This window comes from Entelurus aequoreus, linkage group LG01 (assembly GCF_033978785.1).
Source record: "Entelurus aequoreus isolate RoL-2023_Sb linkage group LG01, RoL_Eaeq_v1.1, whole genome shotgun sequence".
NCBI lineage: Eukaryota > Metazoa > Chordata > Actinopteri > Syngnathiformes > Syngnathidae > Entelurus > Entelurus aequoreus.
In genome coordinates, this window is record NC_084731.1 from 2,040,248 (window position 1) to 2,064,305 (window position 24,058).

General features: G+C 42.4%; 1 protein-coding gene across 6 annotated transcripts in view; it reads right to left on the bottom strand.

Moving 5' to 3' along the window:
- Window positions 1–5,873: 5,873 nt before the first annotated feature.
- The window catches only part of bin1b (bridging integrator 1b), a 29,933-nt gene continuing 11,748 nt past the window's right edge, over window positions 5,874–24,058 (bottom strand). The window contains exons 4-19 of one of the 6 annotated variants that reach the window (XM_062042256.1): window positions 20,731–20,825; window positions 20,567–20,602; window positions 20,313–20,408; window positions 20,101–20,208; window positions 16,553–16,645; window positions 16,334–16,419; window positions 16,002–16,077; window positions 15,881–15,936; window positions 11,890–11,934; window positions 10,823–10,862; window positions 10,613–10,720; window positions 10,381–10,401; window positions 7,895–8,077; window positions 7,698–7,751; window positions 7,533–7,634; window positions 5,874–6,485 (exon numbers count right to left, since the gene is read on the bottom strand). In XM_062042256.1, coding sequence (XP_061898240.1) covers window positions 6,384–6,485; window positions 7,533–7,634; window positions 7,698–7,751; window positions 7,895–8,077; window positions 10,381–10,401; window positions 10,613–10,720; window positions 10,823–10,862; window positions 11,890–11,934; window positions 15,881–15,936; window positions 16,002–16,077; window positions 16,334–16,419; window positions 16,553–16,645; window positions 20,101–20,208; window positions 20,313–20,408; window positions 20,567–20,602; window positions 20,731–20,825 — 1,301 coding nt within the window. In that variant the 3' untranslated portion in view covers window positions 5,874–6,383. The remainder of the gene's footprint in view (window positions 6,486–7,532; window positions 7,635–7,697; window positions 7,752–7,894; window positions 8,078–10,380; window positions 10,402–10,612; window positions 10,721–10,822; window positions 10,863–11,889; window positions 11,935–15,880; window positions 15,937–16,001; window positions 16,078–16,333; window positions 16,420–16,552; window positions 16,646–20,100; window positions 20,209–20,312; window positions 20,409–20,566; window positions 20,603–20,730; window positions 20,826–24,058) is intronic. The other 5 variants (XM_062042265.1, XM_062042285.1, XM_062042275.1 and 2 more) reach the window with 5 other exon arrangements.

Here is a 24,058-nt window from a genome sequence, read left to right on the forward strand (position 1 = left end):
GTAAATGTCTTTTGGGTAATCTAAATGTGTCATTAAATATTCAAGATGACTGACATCTTCAAGATTGCAGCCATCACTTTTATGACTGTCTGATATGGGTGATCTCAGTGTCAAACCAGTATTATTTTTTATTTCCTTTTCTTTGTGAGATTGATTCCAAGAAATCAGATACCACACGTCACCATGACCAAACAACAAGTGTCCAGGTCTCATTCATCAAAATGTACAACATTTGGTCAGTGCAATGGAACACTTTGGAAATCCATTTGAAGAGGAAAGCAAGGACCTGATTGTTCTCCACTCAAAGGAACTTGCTGGACCTTCAGCTGCTGAGGTAGTCAGAAAGGTGAAGCAGATAGGAGAGCACCAATTTGAAGCTTTCACCAAAGAACGCCTTGTTGAGAGAACAAAGACAGTGGACAACACTATACCAAGAAATAAGCTTCTGGTGTTTGGTACTTCAACCGTGAGGAGAGTATCAAAACCGAAACAGAAAATGGACTCTCTCAAACAGGACATGGAGCTCTTTTCAAGGTTATTCATTGCTTGCCAGACCCGAGATGGAAACCTAGAGGAGTTATTTCGACACGAGAACCAACCATGTCCACCAGCGCTTTCTGATAGGGGAGGTCTCCGACTGGGAGTGAAGAGTGATCTGCTTCCATGCCTGGAACAAGTTCACAGTGCATACTCTGACAGTCCAAAGGTTACCTGCACCATTGTAGATGGGGCAGCCATCATCCAGATGCTGAAACCAAGTTCAGTAAAAACCTTCAATGACTATGCCCATGTGATCTTCGTTCCATATCTGACCAGAAAGTTTGAAACTGTGTCCAGACTTGATCTGGTGTGGGACCGCTACTTGTCTGACTCTCTGAAAGCTGCTACAAGAGCAAAGCGTGGCACTGGAATTCAGAGAAGTGTGGTAGGTGATGCAGCCATTCCCAGGAACTGGCAAAACTTTCTTAGAGTTGACAGCAATAAGACTGAGTTGTTTGCCTTTCTCTCGGAGGCTCTGCTCAGATGGTCTGTGCAGGAGGATAAACAGCTTGTCATCACAAGTGACATGGAAGTCCTTAGCAAGCCACCTCTCCCAGATAGGACATCGATTGCTCCTTGCACGCATGAGGAAGCAGATAGTCGCATGTTATTGCACGTAGCCCATGCAGCAAGAAACGTCCACCACAAAATGATGATTCAGACAGTTGATACTGATGTTGTGGTGCTGGCTGTGGCAGTGGCTCAGACTCTACAACCAGAGGATGAGCTTTGGTTGGCTTTCGGTACTGGTAAGAATTTTCGATATTTGGCCGCCCATGAAATTGCAGCAGGGCTCGGGCCCGAGAAAGCATGTGCACTACCAGTGTTCCATGCATTGACGGGTTGTGACACTGTGTCAAGCTTTGTTGGCCATGGGAAAAAGACTGCATGGGCTTATGATCAATAAGCCCATGCTTCCAGAACTTAGCACATGCCCTGTTGAAAGTGTCTTCAGTCCCAGATGACATACCACAGGAGGTAATGGCCACAATTGAGAGGTTCGTTTTCTTAGTCTATGACCGAACCAGCACATGTACAGAAATCAATACGGCAAGGATGAAGTTATTTGCATAGAGGCACAATGTGCAAACAATCCCCCCTACCAAGGCTGCCCTAGAAGAGCATGTTAAGAGAGCTGTATACCAAGGAGGGCACGTGTGGGGTACAGTCCTGGTGTCAACACCAGAACTACCTTCACCGTGCGAATGGGGCTGGTCAAAGTCACCTGAGGGGGACTATGAACCCTTCTGGACATGCCTACCAGATGCAGGCCAGTCAAGTTATGAACTTGTCTCATGCAAATGCAAGAAGGGTTGTGTTAGGCAGTGTAAGTGCAAAAAATCCCACTTACAGTGCACAGCCCTTTGTGTCTGTGAAGGCGGGTGTGACTAGTCTTCCCTGTGATAGACCCTAGGTTTCCCTTGCTTAACATGAGTATTTTGAGATAGAAATAAGATTCTTAGAAATTCCAAAGTTCCCAATTCAAACTCTGCATCAAGATAAATGTATAATTAAACATAGAGATCATCCATATCTAACCAGTTGGCGGCCATTTTGAATTTTCAATGAAAATGTTCCACTATCCAAAAGACATTTACCAAGTAGTATGAATGGTAAATAAGTCTGAAATATCATATTAAATCCATCATTCATAAGAAAACAGTTGTTGCTGGCGGACATGTTGAAAATTCATGATGGCTCCACATTCAAATCTTTTGAGAATGCCTTTGGCTATAAGTGTACCAAATTTCATGCTTTTATCACAAAATGCACAATTCCTTTATATTTTGGAACTAACCTCTTGTACTATATATACTATCATCATAATACAGTCATCACACAAGATAATCACATTGAATTATTTACATTATTTACAATCAGGGGTGTGGAGGGGTGGGGGGGGGGTAGGATATGGACAGCAAGTAGTGGACATAGAGAGAGAGAGAGAGAGAGAGAGAGAGAGAGAGAGAGAGAGAGAGAGAGAGAGACAGAGAGAGAGAGAGAGAGAGAGAGAGAGAGAGATCAGAAGGCATAAGAAAAAGTATCTGCATTTGATTGTTTACATTTGATTATTAGCAATCCGGGGAGGGTGTTAGTTTAGGGTTGTAGCTGCCTGGAGGTGAACTTTTAGTGCGGTTTTGAAGGAGGATAGAGATGCCCTTTCTTTTATACCTGTTGGGAGCGCATTCCACATTGATGTGGCATAGAAAGAGAATGAGTTAAGACCTTTGTTAGTTGGGAATCTGGGTTTAACGTGATTAGTGGAGCTCCCCCTGGTGTTGTGGTTATGGTGATTATGCTAGCACTATTTGGTACAAAATGCGGCTGCTAGACTTTTGACAAGAACAAGAAAGTTTGATCATATTACACCTATACTGTATATACCTTTATATACCTATGTACATATATACCTATATTTATATAACTGTAGTGGCTCACCTGCGCTGGCTTCCTGTGCACTTTAAGGTTTTACTACTTAGGTATAAAATACTACACGGTCTAGCTCCTGCCTATCTTGCTGATTGTATTGTACCATATGTCCCGGCAAGAAATCTGCCTTCTAAGAACTCCGGCTTATTAGTGATTTCCAGAGCCCAGAAAAAGTCTGCGGGCTATAGAGTGTTTTCTATTGGGGCTCCAGTACTATGGAATGTTCTAGCGGTGGCAGTTAGAGATGCTACCTCAGTAGAAGCATTTAAAGGCCTACTGAAATGAATTTTTTTTATTTAAACGGGGATAGCAGATCTATTCTATGTGTCATACTTGATCATTTCGCGATATTGCCATATTTTTGCTGAAAGGATTTAGTATAGAACAACGACGATAAAGATTGCAACTTTTGGTATCTGATAAAAAAAGGCTTGCCCCTACCGGAAGTAGCGTGACGTAGTCAGTTGAACATATACGCAAAGTTCCCTATTGTTTACAATGATGGCCGCATGAAGTGAGAGAGATTCGGACCGAGAAAGCGACAATTTCCCCATTAATTTGAGCGAGGATGAAAGATTTGTGGATGAGTAAAGTGCAAGTGAAGGACTAGTGGGGAGTTGAAGCTATTCAGATAGGGAAGATGCTGTGAGAGGCGGGTGGGACCTGATATTCAGCTGGGAATGACTACAACAGTAAATAAACACAAGACATATATATACTCTATTAGCCACAACACAACCAGGCTTATATTTAATATGACACAAATTAATCCTGCATAATAACACCTGCGTGTTTGTTATGCTAGCTCCTAGCTCCTCTGCTAGCTCCTAGCTCCATAGAACACGCCAATACAATTCAAACACCTGATCAACACACACAATCACTCAGCCCAAAAGACCGTTCACCTAACCCAAGGTTCATAAAGCTTATATATTTTTAAAAAGTTACGTACGGTACGTGTTATGCTAGCTCCTATGCTAGCTCCTAGCTCCATAGAACACGCCAATACAATTCAAACACCTGATCAACACACACAATCACTCAGCCCAAAAGACCGTTCACCTAACCCAAGGTTCATAAAGCTTATATATTTTAAAAAAGTTACGTACATACGCAAAAAAAAGTTGCGCACATACGGTCAAGCGATCAAATGTTTAGAAGCCAAAGCTGCATACTCACAGTAGCACGTCTGCGTCTTTGTCATCCAAATCAAAGTAATCCTGGTAAGAGTCTGTGTTGTCCCAGTTCTCTACAGGCGTCTGTGTATCGAAGTCAAAAGTCCTCCTGGTTAGAGTCTCTGTTATCCGAGTTCTTCCATCTTGACTGCATCTTTCGGGAATGTAAACAAAGAAGCTGTACTGTTGTGGCTGACTACGTTCGAAAAATACGTCCATTTCGCACCGACAACTTTCTTCTTTGCTTGCTCAGCTTCCTTCTCCATAATGCAATGAACATGATTGAAACAGATTCACGAACACAGATGTCCAGAATACTGTGGAATTATGAAATGAAAACAGAGCTTTTTCGTATTGGCTTCAATGTGGAAGGCATACCCGTGTTCCCCGGGCTACGTCACGCGCATACGTCATCCTCAGAGGCGTTTCGAACCGGAAGTTTAGCCGCAAATTTAAAATGTCACTTTATAAGTTAACCCGGCCGTATTGGCATGTGTTATAATGTTAAGATTTCATCATTGATGTATAAACTATCAGACTGCGTGGTCGCTAGTAGTGGCTTTCAGTAGGCCTTTAAGTCCCATCTTAAAACTCATTTGTATACTCCAGCCTTTAAATAGACCCCCTTTTTAGACCAGTTGATCTGCCATTTCTTTTCTGCTCTGCCCCCCTCTTCTTCGTGGAGAGGGGCAGGGGGCACAGATTCGGTGACCACAGATGAGGCGCTAACTGTCCAAAGTCAGGACCCAGGGTGGACCACTCATCTGTGCATCAGTTGGTGACGTCTCTGTGCTGCTGACCTGTGTCCACTCAAGATGATCTCCTGCTGGTCTCACTATGGACTGGACTCCCACTATTATGTTAGATCCACTATGGACTGGACTCCCACTATTATGTTAGATCCACTATGGACTGGACTCTCACTATTATGTTAGATCCACTATGGACTGGACTCTCACTATTATGTTAGATCCACTATGGACTGGACTCTCACACTATTATGTTAGATCCACTATGGACTGGACTCTCACACTATTATGTTAGATCCACTATGGACTGGACTCTCACTATTATGTTAGATCCACTATGGACTGGACTCTCACACTATTATGTTAGATCCACTATGGACTGGACTCTCACAATATTAACTAGATCCACTCGACGTCCATTGCACCGGTCACCCAGGGGGGGTCCCCACATCTGCGGTCCTCTCCAAGGTTTGTCATTGTCATTCCATTGGGTTGAGTTTTTCCTTGCCCTGATGTGGGATCTGAGCCGAGGATGTGGTTGTCGCTTGTGCAGCCCTTTGAGACACTGGTGATTTAGGACTATATAAGTAAACATTGATTTATGCAGCAACCATCATGTGATTTGGTAAAGTAAAAAACATGAGACACCTTTTGTAACCAAACCCCACTTTAGATAATCTAACAATATAATCTATATTAGATTATTATTACACACAAACACAACATAATCTAAAATAGATTATGTTGTTAGTCCTCATTACAGATCATTTTAATATTATTTTACAGTGGTTAATTTTATTTATTTATTCCTAAAGTGATGTCATCATTTTGTTCCTCCAATAATTCCCTGTAGTTACTAGAGCCTTGCTTTTTTTGTCTTTGGTAAAAAAAAAGGAGGTTGATTTAGGATCCAGGAATTTGTTTTGTCAACGTTCAAAGTTATAAATCCCAATGTGAATAAAAAAAGACGACGCAGGCTTCATCCATCTTTAATGATTATTTTATGACCTGTGTGTGTAGGTTTTTCCGAAATAACGACATATTGACGTGACCAACAAAGTCAAATTGAATAATTCCCATCAACAGATTGGTGTGAGTTCCTTTTTCAAGTAATCTTGGAGTGATCATTAGCACACTGGGGTCCTCCTGGCCTCTGGTCTTGGCCATGAGTCACTACACTGAGTTGTTTACTGCAACATTGAAAGTCTGGCAGTGACACTAAACATCCATCACTTCCTTCCTCGGTCGCTTCTTTCTAAGGTTAAGAGCTGTGATCACCACAAGTACATCAACTGTGTGAAGAACTACAAACAGACGGATAGCGGAAACCCTTTGTGAATACTTTCAATTCAATTCTTACTCAGTTCATTTTAGCCTTGAATGAGTTCTATATGTTTTTATTGGCACCATTTTCAGACACAAAAACAACCGTTTGATATTTTGCTTGTTTTTTTATCCCAGATAACAAACGCATCGTGCACCTGGAACCTCAAACCTTCTGGGTGAAGTTCTCGGGGAAGACCCCTTTGGATGAAATGTCTTTGGTGCGTATCCAGACAGATTCCTGCACACCCATGAGCCAGCCGTCGTCCTGCACAAACACACACACATTAGACCAGTGTTTTTCAACCACTGTGAGATACAGTCTGGTGTGCCGTGGGAGATGATGTAATTTCACCTAATTGGGTTAAAAATATTTTTTGCAAACCAGTAATTATAGTCCGCAAATGATGTGTTGTTGTTGAGTGTCGGTGCTGTTTAGAGCTCGGCAGAGTAACCGTGTAATACTCTTCCATATCAGTAGGTGGCAGCCGGTAGCTGTGCAGGTAAAAAGGTATGTAATGCTTAAACCAAAAATAAACAAATGGTGAGTGCCGCTAAGAAAAGGCATTGAAGCTTAGGGATGGCTATGCAGAACCAAACTAAAACTGAACTGCCTGCAAAGTAAACAAAAACAGAACGCTGGACGACCGCAAAGACTTACTGTGGAGCAGCAGACGGCGTCCACAAAGTACATCCGTACATGACATGACAATCAACAACAAAATAAGAGCGCAAGACAAGAAGTAAAACGCTACACACAGGAAAACAGCAAAAAAGTCCAAAGAAGTCAGGTTGTGATGTGGCAGGTGGTGACAGTACACCTACTTTGAGACAAGAGCTATATTGATTCATGCTTGGTTTTGGTTTGAATTTATATCCAACAATTGCGGAGAACGACTTTTTACTGTCAATATCGGCTGCTGAGTTTCGTTTTTTTATGTTTTCTGCTGGTGGTGTGCCTCCGGATTTTTTTCAATTAAAAAAAATGTGCCTTGGCTCAGAAAAGGTAGAAAAACACTGCATTAGACCAATCATGACCTCCAATAGCGCAGCAATTATCATACACTCAGGCGATTGCCCGATTTTTATGCAGCATGGTCGTTCACCAGCAACGCCGGGTAACAACAACAAAACAACCCGACTGTGACCGCCCCCAAAGGGCACACCCACCAGAGATATAAATAGGGAAACTCTTAACAGATTGTTTCAACAAAACGCGAAAGAGTCCTTTCGCCTCGTTTCAACCTTAGAGGATTCCAACAAGCTATGACAGAGAATCTACACTGACAGGCAATTTCGGAGAAAGGTCACTGACTTGCTCATCTGGGTTGTCGAAAGCCAAAACCAGCACAAGATCTCCAATTGTCAACTCCAGCTCGTCACCATCGGTGGCAGCATATTCGTGGATCGCTTTGACCTGGGGCAAACATGTTTGGGTGAGTCAAGTTCCACATATCAGACCCCGGCGGAGACGTCTCACCTTGTAGAGGAATCCAGGAGGGAGCTCGTACTCCGAGCTGTTGGACGCAGAACTCTGTCAGAAAAGAAAATGTGCATACTTTGAGAGGAACATTTCAGCTAAATTGCTCACTGATGGATTGAAGACTCTTGAGCAGAGTCTTGTGACTTTCGAATCCTTGAATTCCTGGCTTGGTTTTACCGAAACCTGCACTTTACCTGCACTTGGTCATTACCCCAGCCCCCCTGTGCCCCACTGGCACCACCATCGTTCCACGTGGGCTCGCTGTACAACTGAGCGTTGTCACGGTCCCAGTCTGGCTTAGCTCCGTCTTTATAATCGCATCCACCCTGAACCTGATCTCGGGGCTGCTCCTGCCCATCGGCAACCGTCTGCTCATGCTACGGGTCCACAAGGTTGCCAAGTGTTGCAAGAGAAGGAAGAGGGTTTGACGGGTGGGGTTTAGTAGGTGAGTGGGTGTAAACATGCAGAATAGTTTATTTTTAGGACAAACAGTGACATGTGGTGAGGTTCATGGCTCTGGTGAGGCATTGACTTTTTGTTTTTAAACCTTAAATTATTGTGCTGTAACCAAAGTTAATATGTTGCTCTTGAAGGCCTACTGAAAGCCACTACTACCGACCATGCAGTCTGATGAAATCTTAACATTGCAACACATGCCAATACGGCCGGGTTAACTTATAAAGTGACATTTAAAAATTCCCGGGAAATATCCGGCTGAAACGTCGCGGTATGATGACGTATGCGTGTGACGAAGTCAGAGTAACGGAAGTTATGGTACCCGTAGAATCCTATACAAAAAGCTCTGTTTTCATTTCATAATTCCACAGTATTCTGGACATCTTTTGCAATTTGTTTAATGAACAATGAAGGCTGCAAAGAAGACAGTTGTAGGTGGGATCGGTGCATTAGCAGCGGACTACAGCAACACAACCAGGAGGACTTTGTTGGAGCGCTAGCCGCCGACCTCACCTTGACTTCCTACGTCTCCGGGCCGCCAAACGCATCGGGTGAAGTCCTTCGTCCTTCTGTCGATCGCTGGAACGCAGGTGAGCACGGGTGTTGATGAGTAGATGAGGGCTGGCTGGCGTAGGTGGAGAGCTAATGTTTTTAGCATAGCTCTGTGAGGTCCCGTTGCTAAGTTGCTAAGTTAGCTTCAATGGCGTCGTTAGCACAGCATTGTTAACCTTCGCCAGCCTGGAAAGCATTAACCGTGTATTTACATGTCCACGGTTTAATAGTATTGTTGATTTTCTATCTATCCTTCCAGTCAGGGGTTTATTTTTTTGTTTCTATATGAAGTTAAAGCACGATGCTATCACGTTAGCTCGTAGCTAAAGCATTTCGCCGATGTATTGTCGTGGAGATAAAAGGCACTGAATGTCCATTTCACGTTCTCGACTCTCATTTTCAAGAGGATATAGTATCCCAGGTGGTTTCAAATACAAATCCGTGATCCACAATAAAAAAAGGAGAGAGTGTGGAATCCAATGAGCCAGCTTGTACCTAAGTTACGGTCAGAGCGAAAAAAGATACGTCCATCGCTGCCTCTCAAGTCCTTCACTGTAACGTTCCTTATCTACGAATCTTTCATCCTTGCTCAAATTAATGGGGTAATCATCACTTTCTCGGTCCGAATCTCTCTCGCTCCATTGTAAACAACGGGGAATTGTGAGGAATACTAGCTCCTGTGACGTCACGCTACTTCCGCTACAGGCAAGGCTTTTTTTTAATCAGCGAGCAAAAGTTGCGAACTTTATCGTCGATTTTCTCTACTAAATCCTTTCAGCAAAAATATGGCAATATCGCGAAATGATCAAGTATGACACATAGAATGGATCTGCTATTCCCGTTTAAATAAAAAAACATCATTTCAGTAGGCCTTTAAGAGGATAACATGGGGGAAAAGGAAATACAGTGGTACCTCGGCTTACGGGTGCCCCTGGTCTTCGGGTTTATAGACTGTCTCACGGCTAATTGTTACACTTTAGGTTGCAAAAATTTAGATAACGATCCCACTGCTAGTTGGCGTAGCAAATTTCACATAAGAGCCACCCAAAATATTTCACTCAAAAAATGTCTCACTCGCTAGCATTAGCCAATGACTAGCAAGACATAACTTTGATAGGGTCCAGCTAAACCATGACCCAAATGAGGATAAGCAGTATAGAAAATGGACGGATGGACAAAACTTAGATTTTCCAACCACATAGGTGGACAGAAAGTGAGTATGAAGGACAGTGCTGATAAGAAGAAGCAGAGGTTTTTCATTCATTTAAAAAAAACAGAAATCATTGGTTGGGTCACTTGGCGAAAGGAATAATTGTAGTAGTGCAATACTCATACGGCTTCAGTATCGTGCCAATTATTGACTTGGATACTGAAGCCGAATGAGTCGATAAAGGCAATATTATCAGTGAGGATGTTAAAATAGTTTCTTAACCGGAGGACCTTTATCCATGTGAATAGGGTAAAGCCGTTGATGGTGTGTTAGATGAAAAAGCAGCTGGCAGAAAATACTGTAGAAGTCTGCTCTCCAAGGTACTACTGTAGTTGTTTATACTACATTCTATTGTATTCAATCAATCAAAGTTGACTTATATAAATGATTTGCTGTCATGATGCCTCCTTGACCACACATCACTGGCTTTAAACATAAAATAGAAAGGACGTCCATTCTTACCCACAAGTCCCGAGCAAGCTCCTTCACGCAGCAGTAAAGAAAATAGCTGAGTCAGGCTGATGAGACGCGACATGGAGTTAATGGCAGACAACACACAGATCAGCTCTTTGATTGTGTGTGTGGTAGGCTAACACCAGGCCGACCCGAGGTCCTGGACATGTTATAGGATGTAAAAGTTCAGCAGGTGCTCTGGGCTGCCTCTCACACACTACTTCACGACCAGTCAGCTGACCTGTGGCGTTATGGACTCTGTGTTAACATCGGCGGTGTCTTCATCAAGCAGCTGGTCATGCTGCGGCCTTAGCGAAGGAGGAGGCCGGCTGGGAGGTGGGCCTGGCCTCTTCCAGACACACGTGCAGATGCAAAATGCCACACTTTAGCACACAAGCAAACACTCCTCGAGGGATGCAGAACCCTTAGGTCAAAGTACTGTTTGTGGTACCGTTGGTGAAGTGGCCGCCTGGCTGTGGTTGGCGTCTTCACTTAAAGACACAAACACATGAGAAGGACAGAAGTGACACAGTGAATCATAATGAACAAGTTAAACAGGCATGTATTTCATCACACACTTCAGTCAAACAAGCTGCATGCACTCTGACTAGACACGACATTGTGAACAGCTGAATTGTGCCCAAAGACCTTATTTGATTGTGTGAACCAGGGGTGTCAAGGGCTACATTCTAAAAAGTCAAAAGGATACCAGGGTGATATTCTTATTTAATATTCTTTGCTACGCTAAAACCAATCCAATGTAAGTCGCTAGATGCTAAGCCAGCGGTGTCAAGGACTTGTTCCACTGAGATCCTGAAAAGTAAAACCATATACCGTATTTTTCGGACTATAAGGCGCACTTAAAAGCTGTGTCTGTGGCATTAAAATCAACAACAGACAATGTAATGAACTTGTGGATTAAAAATCTTCTCCCTGATTGTTCTTAGATGCATTCCGTGATCGTTTAGACTCGACTAGGACATTCTACATTTTACAAGACAGAGCAATGCAAGTAGAAGCAGAAAAAGTCACACTGAATTAGGGATGGAACGGTATATAAAAAAATCTGAACTATTCGGTTTACCTGACACTGTTTGATTCATAACTTCTTTCTTTTTATTTGTGTCAATAATCAGTCAGGTACGTGTATAAATAATATCCCCATGTTTACATTGTTTTTGATTCAAACAAAGACAACTTTCGTGCTGCTAAATCTTCTGCTTCCCTTTATGTTGATGGTATATAATGTGGTTATAAAGATAGTACACTTACGTTTTGTTTACACAAACTCGAGGCTTTAGGAGCCTGTGCTAAGCTTCACTTTGTGAGAACCACATCTGAAAAAAATGGTAATGGTGGATTATTGGGCTATATCAAAGGACAACACTGAACTGACTCAGACTCTATAGATTTTTTTGAACCGTTCCACCCCTTCTCTGAACCTGTGATGGGTTTGCATTCCCAAACATTAGACGGAAAATCAGGTGTTGCGATGCAGAAGCCATGCAGCACTTTTACCTTTTTGCAGTGGCTATGGTCTTGGTTGCTGTAGTGCCATCTTTTCTGCAGTAGAAGGCAGTTTGAGGGACATTACTCTTTGAAAACTAAAAAACAGCTTCTTCCCCAGGGCCATAACCACCCTGAACAGACTTCCCCATTGACCCTCATAAATGCCTTCTATTCGGTGCAATAACCCATTCCACCAACCACCCGGTTTCATGTAGATGTTCATGTACATATTAATTTCACCCTCTGTATAGAGTGCACACTTGTTTTATCGCACTGTATGGAATGGCCTCAATATCGTTACCCTGCGTAATGACAATAAAGCTGATTCTGATTCTGATTCTGATAGATATGCTGAAACGCCTACAAACTGGACAGGATTTGAATGGTCTCTCAGGACCAGTGGCAGTCCTAGGTATATAGACCATTGCGGCATTCTCTAGCGGGCGCCACAAGGATAGGGGAAAATAAGTTTGTATTTATTTGGGCTAATCACTTAGGCTAATTGCTCATTAGTTCAGGATACAGTGATTCCGTAAAGTATTCACAGCACTTCACTTTTTCCACATGTTGTTATGTTATAGTCTTATTCCAAAATAGAAAAAATATTTTTTCCCCTCAAAACGCTACACACAATACCCCATAATGACAAAGTTTATGTTCCTTTTTTTGGGGAAATGTTTGCAAATTCATTAAAAAAACAAAGAAATCACATGTGCATAAGTATTCCCAGACTTTGCCAATGAGGTGAATTTTACCGTGTACCATTTTCTAATATGATTGTGAGCTAGCATGTGTTTGTATTTGGTCACAGAATCCTTTAGAGGAATATTCTACTAAGGAAATACGCCCTAAGATAGCTTATAAATTGCACATGTCAATCACAAACTCTCCAAGAGAGTGGTGGCCTACTCCCCCAGGAAATTGGAAACTTCCAGGCATGCAGGTTTTGATTTTAGGAGGAAGTGTAAAGACATTAGCAACATCTGGTAGGAAGCCCTCACAAGTAGGAGTAGAGGATAGGGGTCGGAGGTCACCCGACTCAAACCGATCACAGAAAATAGGTTGACTGGTCAAGCAATAAACTGGGCTTTGTCCAGACTGACCTGCCCCAAGGCTAGAACAACAAAGAGTAACTGTCTTCGTGTAAAAGGTTTTTAAAGACAGTTGTCCGAGAGGACAGCAGAGGAGTAATCAGGCCCATACTCTTTCTCCTGGAAGCTGCAGTTCCAGTCTGAGGCTTGCTGAAACAATAAAGCTTTTTGTTCGATGATTCCTCATTGGCATCTTCTTGGCTCATCAGCCATCACACAGTCACTTTGTCCTGGGAGAGTGGCACGACCATCAAATATAACACTATGAAGCTCAAAAGTGGGGTCAGGTGCATTCAGTCTTAACTGATCATCTTTGAGATGTTCCTATAGCCTATTTGGAGTCTACCTGTGGTAGATTCAGTTGGTTGGATATGATTTGGAAAGGCACACACCTACATAAGGTGTCACATTTGACAGTGCATGGCAGAGCACAAACCAAGCCTAAAGTCAAAGGAATTGTCTGTAGACCTCTGAGACAGGATTGTCTCGAGGCACAATCTGGAGAAGTGTACAGAACAATATCTGCTGCCTTGAAGGTCCCAATGAGCAAAGTAGACTCCATCATCCATAAATAGAAGAACCGGCCGTCTAAACTGAGCGATCAGGGGAGAAGGGCGCTAGTCAGGGAGGTGACCTAGAAACCGATGGTCACTCTATCACAGCTACAGCATTCTTCTATGGATATAGGAGAACCATCCATAAGGACAACAATCCCTGCAGCAATCCACCAATCAGGCCTGTGTGGTAGAATGGCCAGACGGAAGCCATTCCTTCGTAAAAGTTTGCCAAAATGCACCTGAAAGACTCTCAGGTCATGTGAAACCAAATTCTCTGGTCTGATGAGACAAAGATTGAACTCTGTGGTGTGAATGCCAGGCATCACGTTTGGAGGAAACCAGGCACTGTATAACAACAGGCCAATACCATCCCTACAATGAAGCATGGTGGTGGCAGCATCATGCTGTGGGGATGTTTTTCGGCAGCAGGAACTTGGAGACTAGTAAGGATAGAGGGAAAGATGACAGATGTACAGATGTACAAAGACATCCTGGATGAAAACCTGCTCCAGAGCGCTCTTGAACTCAGACTGAGGCATTTTTCAGCAGGACGAACCAAAGCACACAGCCAAGATATCAGGACAATACTGTAAATGTCCTTGAGTGCCCCTGCCAGGGCTCAGACTTGAATCCGATTAACATCTCTGGAGAGATCTGAAAATGTCTGCGCAGCAATGCATCCCATACAGCCTAATTGGAGCTTGAGAGGTGCTGCAAAAAGGAATGGGCGAAACTGCCCAAAGATAGGTGTGCCCACCTTGTGGCATCATATTCTATATTCCTTGAGTCTGTAATTGCTGCCAGAGGGGCATCAACAAAGTATTGCGCTATCCCGAAAAAATATCTGGAAACAAATAGTCCTTCACATTGTCACTATGGGATATTGTGTGCAGAATTGTGAGGTCAAAAATGAATTTGTTTAATTTAGAATAAGGCAGCTACATAACGAACTGTTGAAAAAGTGAAGCCCTATACTTTCGGTTGCACGGTACGTGTCTGATGGGTGGCCCGTACAGAGGGGATACTGGTGCCCCATAGTGCTGACATGAAGTGAAAGGGGGTGCACCACAGGGTGCCATTAAAGGCTGGACTCACTACTACTCAGGGCAAACAATGAGCCTCAATAGTGCTTGTGATGAACCTTAAATGTCCACTCGCCAGCGGCTGATGGGTCAGAACTATCTTACTGAAGTACTTGCTGTCACAGACATCAATAAACACATCATCGACAAGGAAGTCTGATGGAATAAAGCCATCAACATCGAATAACAACAACACTACAATTCAAAGTATTGCTGAACAAAAAGATCTGGAAATTCTCATCCACACTCCGCATCATTACAGCAGCAATATTCAGTAATGATGGCTTCATCTAAAGTATATTCTGCATTGTTTTATGCATTATACCAATAGTTCAATCAATCAATCAATGTTTATTTATATAGCCCTAAATCACAAGTGTCTCAAAGGGCTGTACAAGCCACAACGACATCCTCGGTATAGAGCCCACATACGGGCAAGGAAAACTCACCCCAGAGGGACGTCAATGTGAATGACTATGAGAAACCTTGGAGAGGACCGCATATGTGGGTAACCCCCCCCCCCCCTCCATTATTTTTTGTCATTACCCCCCATTGGACAAACATGCTACTGTTATTAAATACATAAACCCCTGAATTGAAATACTATTAAGCCATCATATTCATTTATTTATCTGTATGTGCCAAACAAGTTATTGACAAGCACTTTCTCCAAATATAGAGATTAATCTACATAAGATATTAAACTGTATATCCTAATTACCTACCATATTTACCATAAACCTGAGGGCTCCTCATATTTCCTGGTCAGGCTGTTGATTATTTTGAGCACTGCTGCCACCTAGTTGTGTTTTTTTCAAGCGTTTTTTGCAGTTGCTAATACTAGAAATCCCCCTTTGAGAAACACGATGGTTTCATCTCTTATTTTAAATCAATTGTATTTTCTATCTGCATTTTGATGTAATTTACAGTTTTATTTACTTTAACACTTAATAATTATTTTCTTCACACTGCATAAGATATTTTGCTACACGTTTCTTTTGTTTTGCTGCCTGTTACAAATTAAATGTATTTCAACACAGAAAAAAACTTTTGAACACACTTTTTTTGTAAATGAAAACATGAAAACACACAAGTGTGAACATGTCTGACGATCAGTAGTTGCTGAAGGGCAAAGATGCAATAATCTCTGCTTCTTCTGATTCCTTTTCATTCATGGTGAGTTGTGTATCGATTATTTGTCTCAATGAAACTTGTTCAGCAAATAAACGAGGACAATAGGACCTTTGCTTGACACATTTCGCCGACTTACTTGAGCTGCCGCTGTTCTTCCAGTTTGGTCATGATGTCATTCAGGTTCTGACTCAGCTGAGGATGAGGAGAGAGGATGATGAAGAAGGATGTTTCAGCTCTGACCAGAAAGTTGCACTCACCTTGCTCATCTCTTTGTGGAACTTCTCCTGATGACCTGCCAAACTCTGGAATGTGTTAACATAAACGCCAACACGACTGCGCACACACACACACACACACACACACACACACACACACACACACACACACACACACACACACACACACACACACACACACACACACACACACACACACACACACACACACACACACACACACACACACACACACACACACACACACACACACACACACACACACACACACACACACACACACACACACACACACACACATCGGTAAGGCTGAATGATCATGAGACATGTTGGATGTAGTGGCACCGTCTCACCTGTCCCACAGCACTGGAAGCTGATCTTGTAACTCCACATTCAGCTCTTCAAAAATCTTCTGAGCGCGACCCAGCTCCTCTTCAGCCTACACACACACACATACACACACACACACACACAAATAAATAGTAGGTCAACAGCTTATAACACCAACAACATTATTTGGCGTACATTCCAACCAATGTGCCCCCTACTGATGCCTGCTGTCATGTGTTCACCTGGTTGTAGGAGAGGTTAGTCTGAGCCACCTGGTGGGCAGAGAGCAAACCCTGGGCCCAGCTTGGCGCCGCCATCTCCAACAGGGCCGCAGGCTGAGCACGCACACCATGCAGATGAAGAGGATTGGGAGGAGGGAAGGTTAGAGGGCGAGGTGGAGGTGGAGTGGTAGCGGGAATAAGACAAAGTAGTTCCAAACAAAGCAAACATGTTAGTGAGCGTTTGGTAAGTGACATTTTAGCAAGGCAACTGTCTCACTCTTAGATTGGTCAGATCTAGTCTCACACTTAGATTGGTCAGATCCAGTCTCACACTTAGATTGGTCAGATCCAGTCTCACACTTAGATTGGTCAGATCTAGTCTCACTCTTAGATTGATCAGATCTAGTCTCACACTTAGATTGGTCAGATCTAGTCTCACTCTTAGATTGATCAGATCTAGTCTCACACTTAGATTGGTCAGATCTAGTCTCACACTTAGATTGGGCAGATCTAGTCCAGCGGCTGGTGCCAAAACCTGAAATATTTATACTCCAAAACCAGGAGGGTGTACCTGGGCAAGGATGGTTTCAATCTATGATAGTGAGAAAATCAACAGTTTTAATGCAAACGAACAATCCTAACTGTCAAAGCCAACGACAGTCGTTGAGTGGCAGGACGATCGCTGTGGATCCACTACTACCAGTCCAAAATAGTCGGAATCCCCCACTTTTGCATTCCATTCAGTTGTAACTTTCTGTGGTCAACTTCTGTGACAGAAAGTCTTCCAAGACAAATCAAACAGTCGAGCTGCGATCGACTGAATGCCCTGAGATTAGAATGACCTGGATGAATGACAACATTCATAGATATGCTTTCACATGAACTTTGGCCAGAGACATTAGGAGAAAGATTTGAACCTACAGCAGTTTCTTGATATCCTCCATTTGTGCATGTTTTAAATTTAGATTTTTCTACTTTTTTATGATATTTTTACTCTCATGTACAATAGCAAAGCTGCTGCGGTAATTTCATGTTTGTATGACAACAAAACCTTTGTGTGTGTGCTAGACACTCCAGGATTTGGTGATGTTGGGATAGTGCCATCTATCCATCCATCTTCTTCCACTTATCTGAGGTCGGGTCGCTCCTGCCGAGCGATCCCAAGGCGTTCCCAGGCCAGCCGGGAGACATAGTCTTCCCAACGTGTCCTGGGTCTTCCCCGTTGCCTCCTGCCGGTTGGACGTGCCCGAAACACCTCCCTAGGGAGGCGTTCGGGTGGCATCCTGACCAGATGCCTGAACCACCTCATCTGGCTCATCTCCCGGATGACAGAGTTTCTCACCCTATCTCGAAGGGAGATGCCCCAAGTGGAGGAGTTCAAGTACCTGGGAGTCTTGTTCACGAGTGAGGGAAGAGTGGATGGTGAGATCGACAGGCGGATCGGTGTGGCGTCTTCAGTAATGCGGACGCTGTATCGATCCGTTGTGGTGAAGAAGGAGCTGAGCCGCAAGGCAAAGCTCTCAATTTACCGGTCAAACTACGTTCCCATCCTCACCTATGGTCATGAGCTTTGGGTTATGACCGAAAGGACAAGATCACGGGTACAATGAGTATCCCCCGCCGGGTATCGGGGCTCTCCTTTAGAGATAGTGCCAGTTCTCGTTAATTCAAACAATCTCGGCAAATTATGCGCAACATCACAATTTCCCCGCACATTTTGACCAATCATCGTCATTTGGTCCAATCAAGTCCTCGAGTAATGTTCAAACATGTACATCAACGGTTTGACCAATCAAATGTGTCCCACCATCAACCACCCATGTCCTGGCTTTACTGCTTACCCTGAAACTTACACTCGGCTCTCATTTATCAACAAAAATCCAGATCCTGAAATGTAGGTGAATAAACTAAGCCTAAAGATACATAAGCGCATATTAAAAATGACTTCAATAGTCTTTTGTGCATATACAGCATCTCACAAAAAGTAAATACACCTCTCACCCAATTTTATTACAGTACATGTAGAACTGAAGCTTTCGAGTAGTCAGTGTACAGCTGGTGCAGAAAGTGTCACTTCTACAGTCAGATGTTGTCGTTCCACGCTGATTACCGACAGTTATGAGGTCAAGAAAATATGGGTGGACAAAAGCCGTGGGCCTTGAATGTTGAGGTTTTTCTGCACGAGCAAGTTTTATGTTCTTTAAAAATGAAGACGCTAAAACCAATCTAATCCAATCCACATTTGATATCAAAACAAAAGTTAAAGTTAACTAGCACCTACTGCAGAGTCCACCTCATTTTATTTCAGCCTGCTGCCTGGTCTAAAGACACATTTAAACATTATAATAACTATATTACTAACTAAACACTTTGTCAACTATAAGAAAAAGATGAGTTCAATACATGTAGCTCCATAACATATTTGACCTGCTTCGGTCTTTGCATGAAATGAAGTCAGATGTGTCCAAACGTTTCCCATCGAGGACCACATACCAAAAGATAAAAGGTTGCTGGGGCCATTTTGATATTTTTCATTGAGTTAACCAAATGCTACAACCAATACAGTATACTAAGAAGTTATACAGCAATCCCTTGTTTAATACTGCGGTCAATCGAATCTGGGCCTGACTGTGGTAAATTAATTCCCACAAAGTAGGTATTATTATATTGTTATAAATCAAATACTTTTTGGAGCTGAACCATAAAAACGTCCTAGATGCTTTTTTTTAACATAATGAGAGCCCTCTAGACATGAAATAACACCCACAAGTCACCATTCCACTCGTCAAGGCATGACTGGATGCTGTCTGAGGCTGAGCCAATCAGTGGCCACGACACTGAAAGGCGCGCTCTGATCGGTTTTGGTCTCATCGAGTGGCCAATAGTATTGCAGTACTGACATTTTTAATCAATTTAGCCATTTAAAAAATATAATATTATCTTTATTTAGGCAAAAAATAACATGTTGATGGACTGAAACAGCCAACTTTGAAGAGCAATGCGGGGAGGGGCGATTGTATCGTTCAAAAATTAAACATTTTTGTGAGAATCTGTCACATTCACGTCGGGTTGTGTTTCGTTTCCTGTCAGCGCTCTTGTTTTGCTTCCATTTCCTGCTTGGCTCCCTGAGTGCTGTTTCCCCTCACCTGCTGCTGATTGGCAGCCTGGCCACACCTGTTGTTAATCAGCTGGCTGCTATTTATGCCTGCCTCGCCCTCCAGTCAGGGCTCGATGATTGTTTTTCGTGGTATCGTGTTTGCTGTCTCCTGTTATCCTGGTTCCTGTTTTCCCTGCATTTCCTTTTGACATTAAAGTCATGTTTTCCCGCGCTACGCCTGCCATCTCTGCATCTTGGGGTTCACCACCAACAAATCATGACAATTTTATTCTTTTTTTTAACCCATTTGACTGTTTTTGCTCTTTTTAACCAATTTTTTATGTTGTTTTTGTTTAGTAACTATAGTTTTTGAATGTGCCACCAGTAAGAATTGAGCTGTGCCGCACATTGGACACAATTTTTTGTCTGCAACCTTTGGTGACATTTTTTGGGATTAAGTCCAAATGTTTACCTTGGCAATCTTGGCCTCGTCCTTCTTCTTGCCTTTCTGCAAGGAGGAAAAGTGATGCCTGGCGCTGTCAAAGTCCACCATCTTCCTGTCGCGCTTTGCAATGCGAGCCTGTAAAAGAAGAGTGAGCAGCGTATTCAATGGAATTCAATAATTAAAACAATTCTGCGGTGCCACCCTCAGAGCTCTACATTGTCACATTTGAATTTACAAACCTTGATTTCAGGAAACTGAGTCAGGTAGGAATCCATGGAGGGCACCGAACTGTCTGTAATGTTCTGATGGAAGTCCAACCACATTGTGTCTGTGTCCTACAATGCACACACACAAAGAATATCTATTTAGTCAAACATGCACTAGAAAGTTATCTGCGCCATAAAAGCTCACACACGGATTACGTCATTGTTTTGTAAGCCGGTTGTTCAACTGGACCTCAATTCTGCTTTCTGCTTTTTTTTCTACATTTTACCTCCAAGTTATTGTCCATCTCCTTCTCTATCATCTCCTTCAGCAGGAAGGACACACGCATGCAGCAAAGAAAGTGACAAGAAGAGTGAAATAAAAAGAGCTGGTGCTGAAGTCATGACAACAAGATGGGGAAAGGCGGGTAAGGGCAGGGATCAATGACCTCACCTCCACCATGGCGTCCATTTCCTCTTTGCCGAACCATTCGGGCTCATACATGTCAGCCAGACAGTCCTGCAGCCTGCGTGACGTCTCGTGCATGGCTGAAACACGTCAGGGATCATTCATCATTCTACTAAAATCACAATCACAACACGACATATTTTTGGTGAACACCAACAACACAATCATTCTAAAACCAGGGGGTATAAAAACAGAGTTTTTATTGACAGCTCTTTTAAATTTGACCAACAAATCAGTTCAGTGATCCAGAAATGCTGCTGCACGCTTGCTCACAGGGAAGAAGCGTTACAAACATGTTGTGACCCTTTTAGGATCCATTTGATTTATTTTTTAATGTTTCATGCTGGCTCCTCCATCAGAATCTCTGTGTTCTCCTGTGAGATCACCAAGGACATGTCTCCTCTAGTGCCCCAGAACTAGAGGAGACAGAACACTTGCAGTTGCAGGACCCACACTGTGTAACTCTCTGCAGCAGCTTTTAAATCAGCTCTTAAAACACCTTTTTATGCACTGGCTTTGAAAAACAAGCTGAGCTAGACTTTTCTAGACCTTGTTAGTAATGTTTTCGAAACAGTATTCAATTTTATTTATTTATTTATTTTCCTAAAAAAAAATATACAACAGAAAGTAGCAAGAAACACGTCAATAATGAATAAAGCAAAACATGTTCTGGACCAAAAATCTCTACTGCTCACTAGTAATAATAATAATAATAATAATGAATTGCATTTGTTACGCACTTTACATTTGTTAAAATCTCAAAGTGCTACAAAGTATTAAAAATAAAAATAGAAAGTAAGAATATATAATAAAAAATTAAAATAGAAATGAATCATGACACACACTAGATAAAACAGAAACATAGATAAAGTAGAAATAAGAGCCTGAAAGCACTGGATAAAAAACAGATAAGCAAGCAGTGCATTTAAAAACAAGAAGGCAGAGAAATTAGATAAAAGCTGTGCTAAAAAGGTGGGTTTTTAGTCCCTTCTTAAAATGGTCAACCGACTGTGGTGCTCTAAGATGGTCGGGGAGAGCGTTCCAAAGTTCGGGAGCGGTCGAGCAGAAAGCCCGGCGGCCCATAGATTGTAACTTTGTCCTGATGGGTTTGAGGAGGTTAGTGTTTGAGGAGCGGAGGCTGCGGGTAGGGGGTTGAGGGGAAACTAGGTCCTTGAGGTAGGAGGGGGCGTTGCCGTAGATGCATTGGTGAGTGAGCAGGTTGATCTTAAATTGGGTCCGGGATGCAATAGGGAGCCAGTGGAGTGATTTGAGGATAGGTGTGATATGATCACGCTTGTGCACTCTCGTCAGGATCCTCGCTGCGCTGTTTTGAATGTACTGGAGCTTTTTGATGCTCTTTTTGGGGACCCTGACGAGGAGTGCGTTGCAGTAATCAAGCCTGGAGGAGATGAAGGCATGGACGAGTCTTTCAGTGTCGGCTGGGGTGAGTGAGGGGCGGAGTCTTGAGATGTTGCGGAGGTGAAAGAAAGAGGTTTTGCGCAGATAGTTGATGTGGGCTTCAAAGTTCAGTGTTACATATCTGAGTTATTGTGTAGAAATATGGGAAATAACTACAAACGTACACTTCATTCACTAACGGTGTTACAAAAAAGATCAATTATAATAATACATAATGTTGGATATAGAGAAAATACAAACACTTTATTTATTAAATCACACTGCAAAAACTGAAATCTAAGTAAGATGAAATATCTCAAATAAGGGTGATATTTGCTTATTTTCTGTCTGATAAGATAATTCTTCTCACTAAGCAGATTTGATGTTAGAGTCTTTTACTTGTTTTAAGGGTTTTGGTCCTAAATGATGTCAGTAAGATATTACAGCTTGTTGCTGAGATTTGATGAGCTATATTGAGTAAAACATGCTTGAAACTAGAATATCAACTGTTGCAAAGCTGTGTCATCAACACTCACAAGTACTTTTTTAAAGTCATCATTTCTTATTTCAAGCATGAAAAAAAAAAATCATGACTTTGACACAATTGTGTCTCATAATTCAAACAGATGACAGCCAAATGGACTTTGCTGTTTTATTTTCAATGAAACAATAGAAAATATGTACTCATATAGTAGTACAGTTGTTATCAGTGAGAATATACTTATTTTAAAAGGTATTTTTGGGTTCATTGAGGCTAGCTAATTACAAAGGACTCCCACAGGGAGTCCTTTGTACAGGTACAAGGAACCTATCGAAATTGTAAGGTTTTATTCTTTCTTTATTCTTCCGCAGCTTTGCGCACTACTTTGCCCCTCTTAACATGCTTCAAAACTCACCAAATTTGACACACACATAGAAAAACTGTGACAGCACACTTTGGTAAAAAAACCAAACCCCAAAAATCAAAACTGCGCTCTAGTGCCCCCTAGGAAAAAAACAAAAACAAACTGCCTGTAACTCCCACTAGGAAGGTCGTAGAGACATGAAACAAAAACCTGTATGTAGGTCTAACTTAGACCTACAATTCATAATTTCACATCCTCGGGCAAAAACCAACAGGAAGTTGGCAATTTCCTCTTCAACACAAAAAATGACTAAAAACACTCATTTTTGCCTCTTTGAGCTGTAATTTGACCCTCTTAAAATACTTCAAAACTCACCAAAATTCTCACACACATCGGGACTGGTGGAAATTGCCATCTAAAAAAAACCGAACCCCAAAACTCAAAATTACGCTCTAGCGCAATTTCTGAATAAAACAGAGACAAAACTGCTCCTCAGAGGAAAACTCAGACAAAACTGCTTGTAACTTCCGGTAGGAACGTCTTAGAGACATGAAACAAATACCTCTATGTAGGTCTCACTTAGACCTACATTTCATCGATTGACATCCTTCAGGAAAAATCAACAGGAAGTTAGCAATCCCTCCTTCAAAACAAAATTTTTGTTAAAACCGGTCACCAAACATCAAACATTATCTCCTCTGAGCGCGTTTGTCGTTTCGGCTTCAAACTACTACAGGGGAGACATTGAACCCTTCTGATTAAAAATTGATGACGGCGTTGTGATTCGTGCTACCGTTTTGATTTTACGAGCCTTCAAAGACCCGCAGCACTAAAGTTGCTCCGCTGCTGTGATTTTACGCGCCTTCAAAGAAAACAACCACTGTGCCGCAGCACCTAGGAAAAAAACACAGACACGACTTCCTCTAACTCCCAGTACGAATATCGTAGAGACACGAAACAAAAACCTCTATGTAGGTCTCACTCAGGACTACCACTGGACAAAAGTATTGGGACACCTAGGACTAGCACCTGCCAAAATGCGGACCCGACCAACGCTGCTTGCAGCTTTA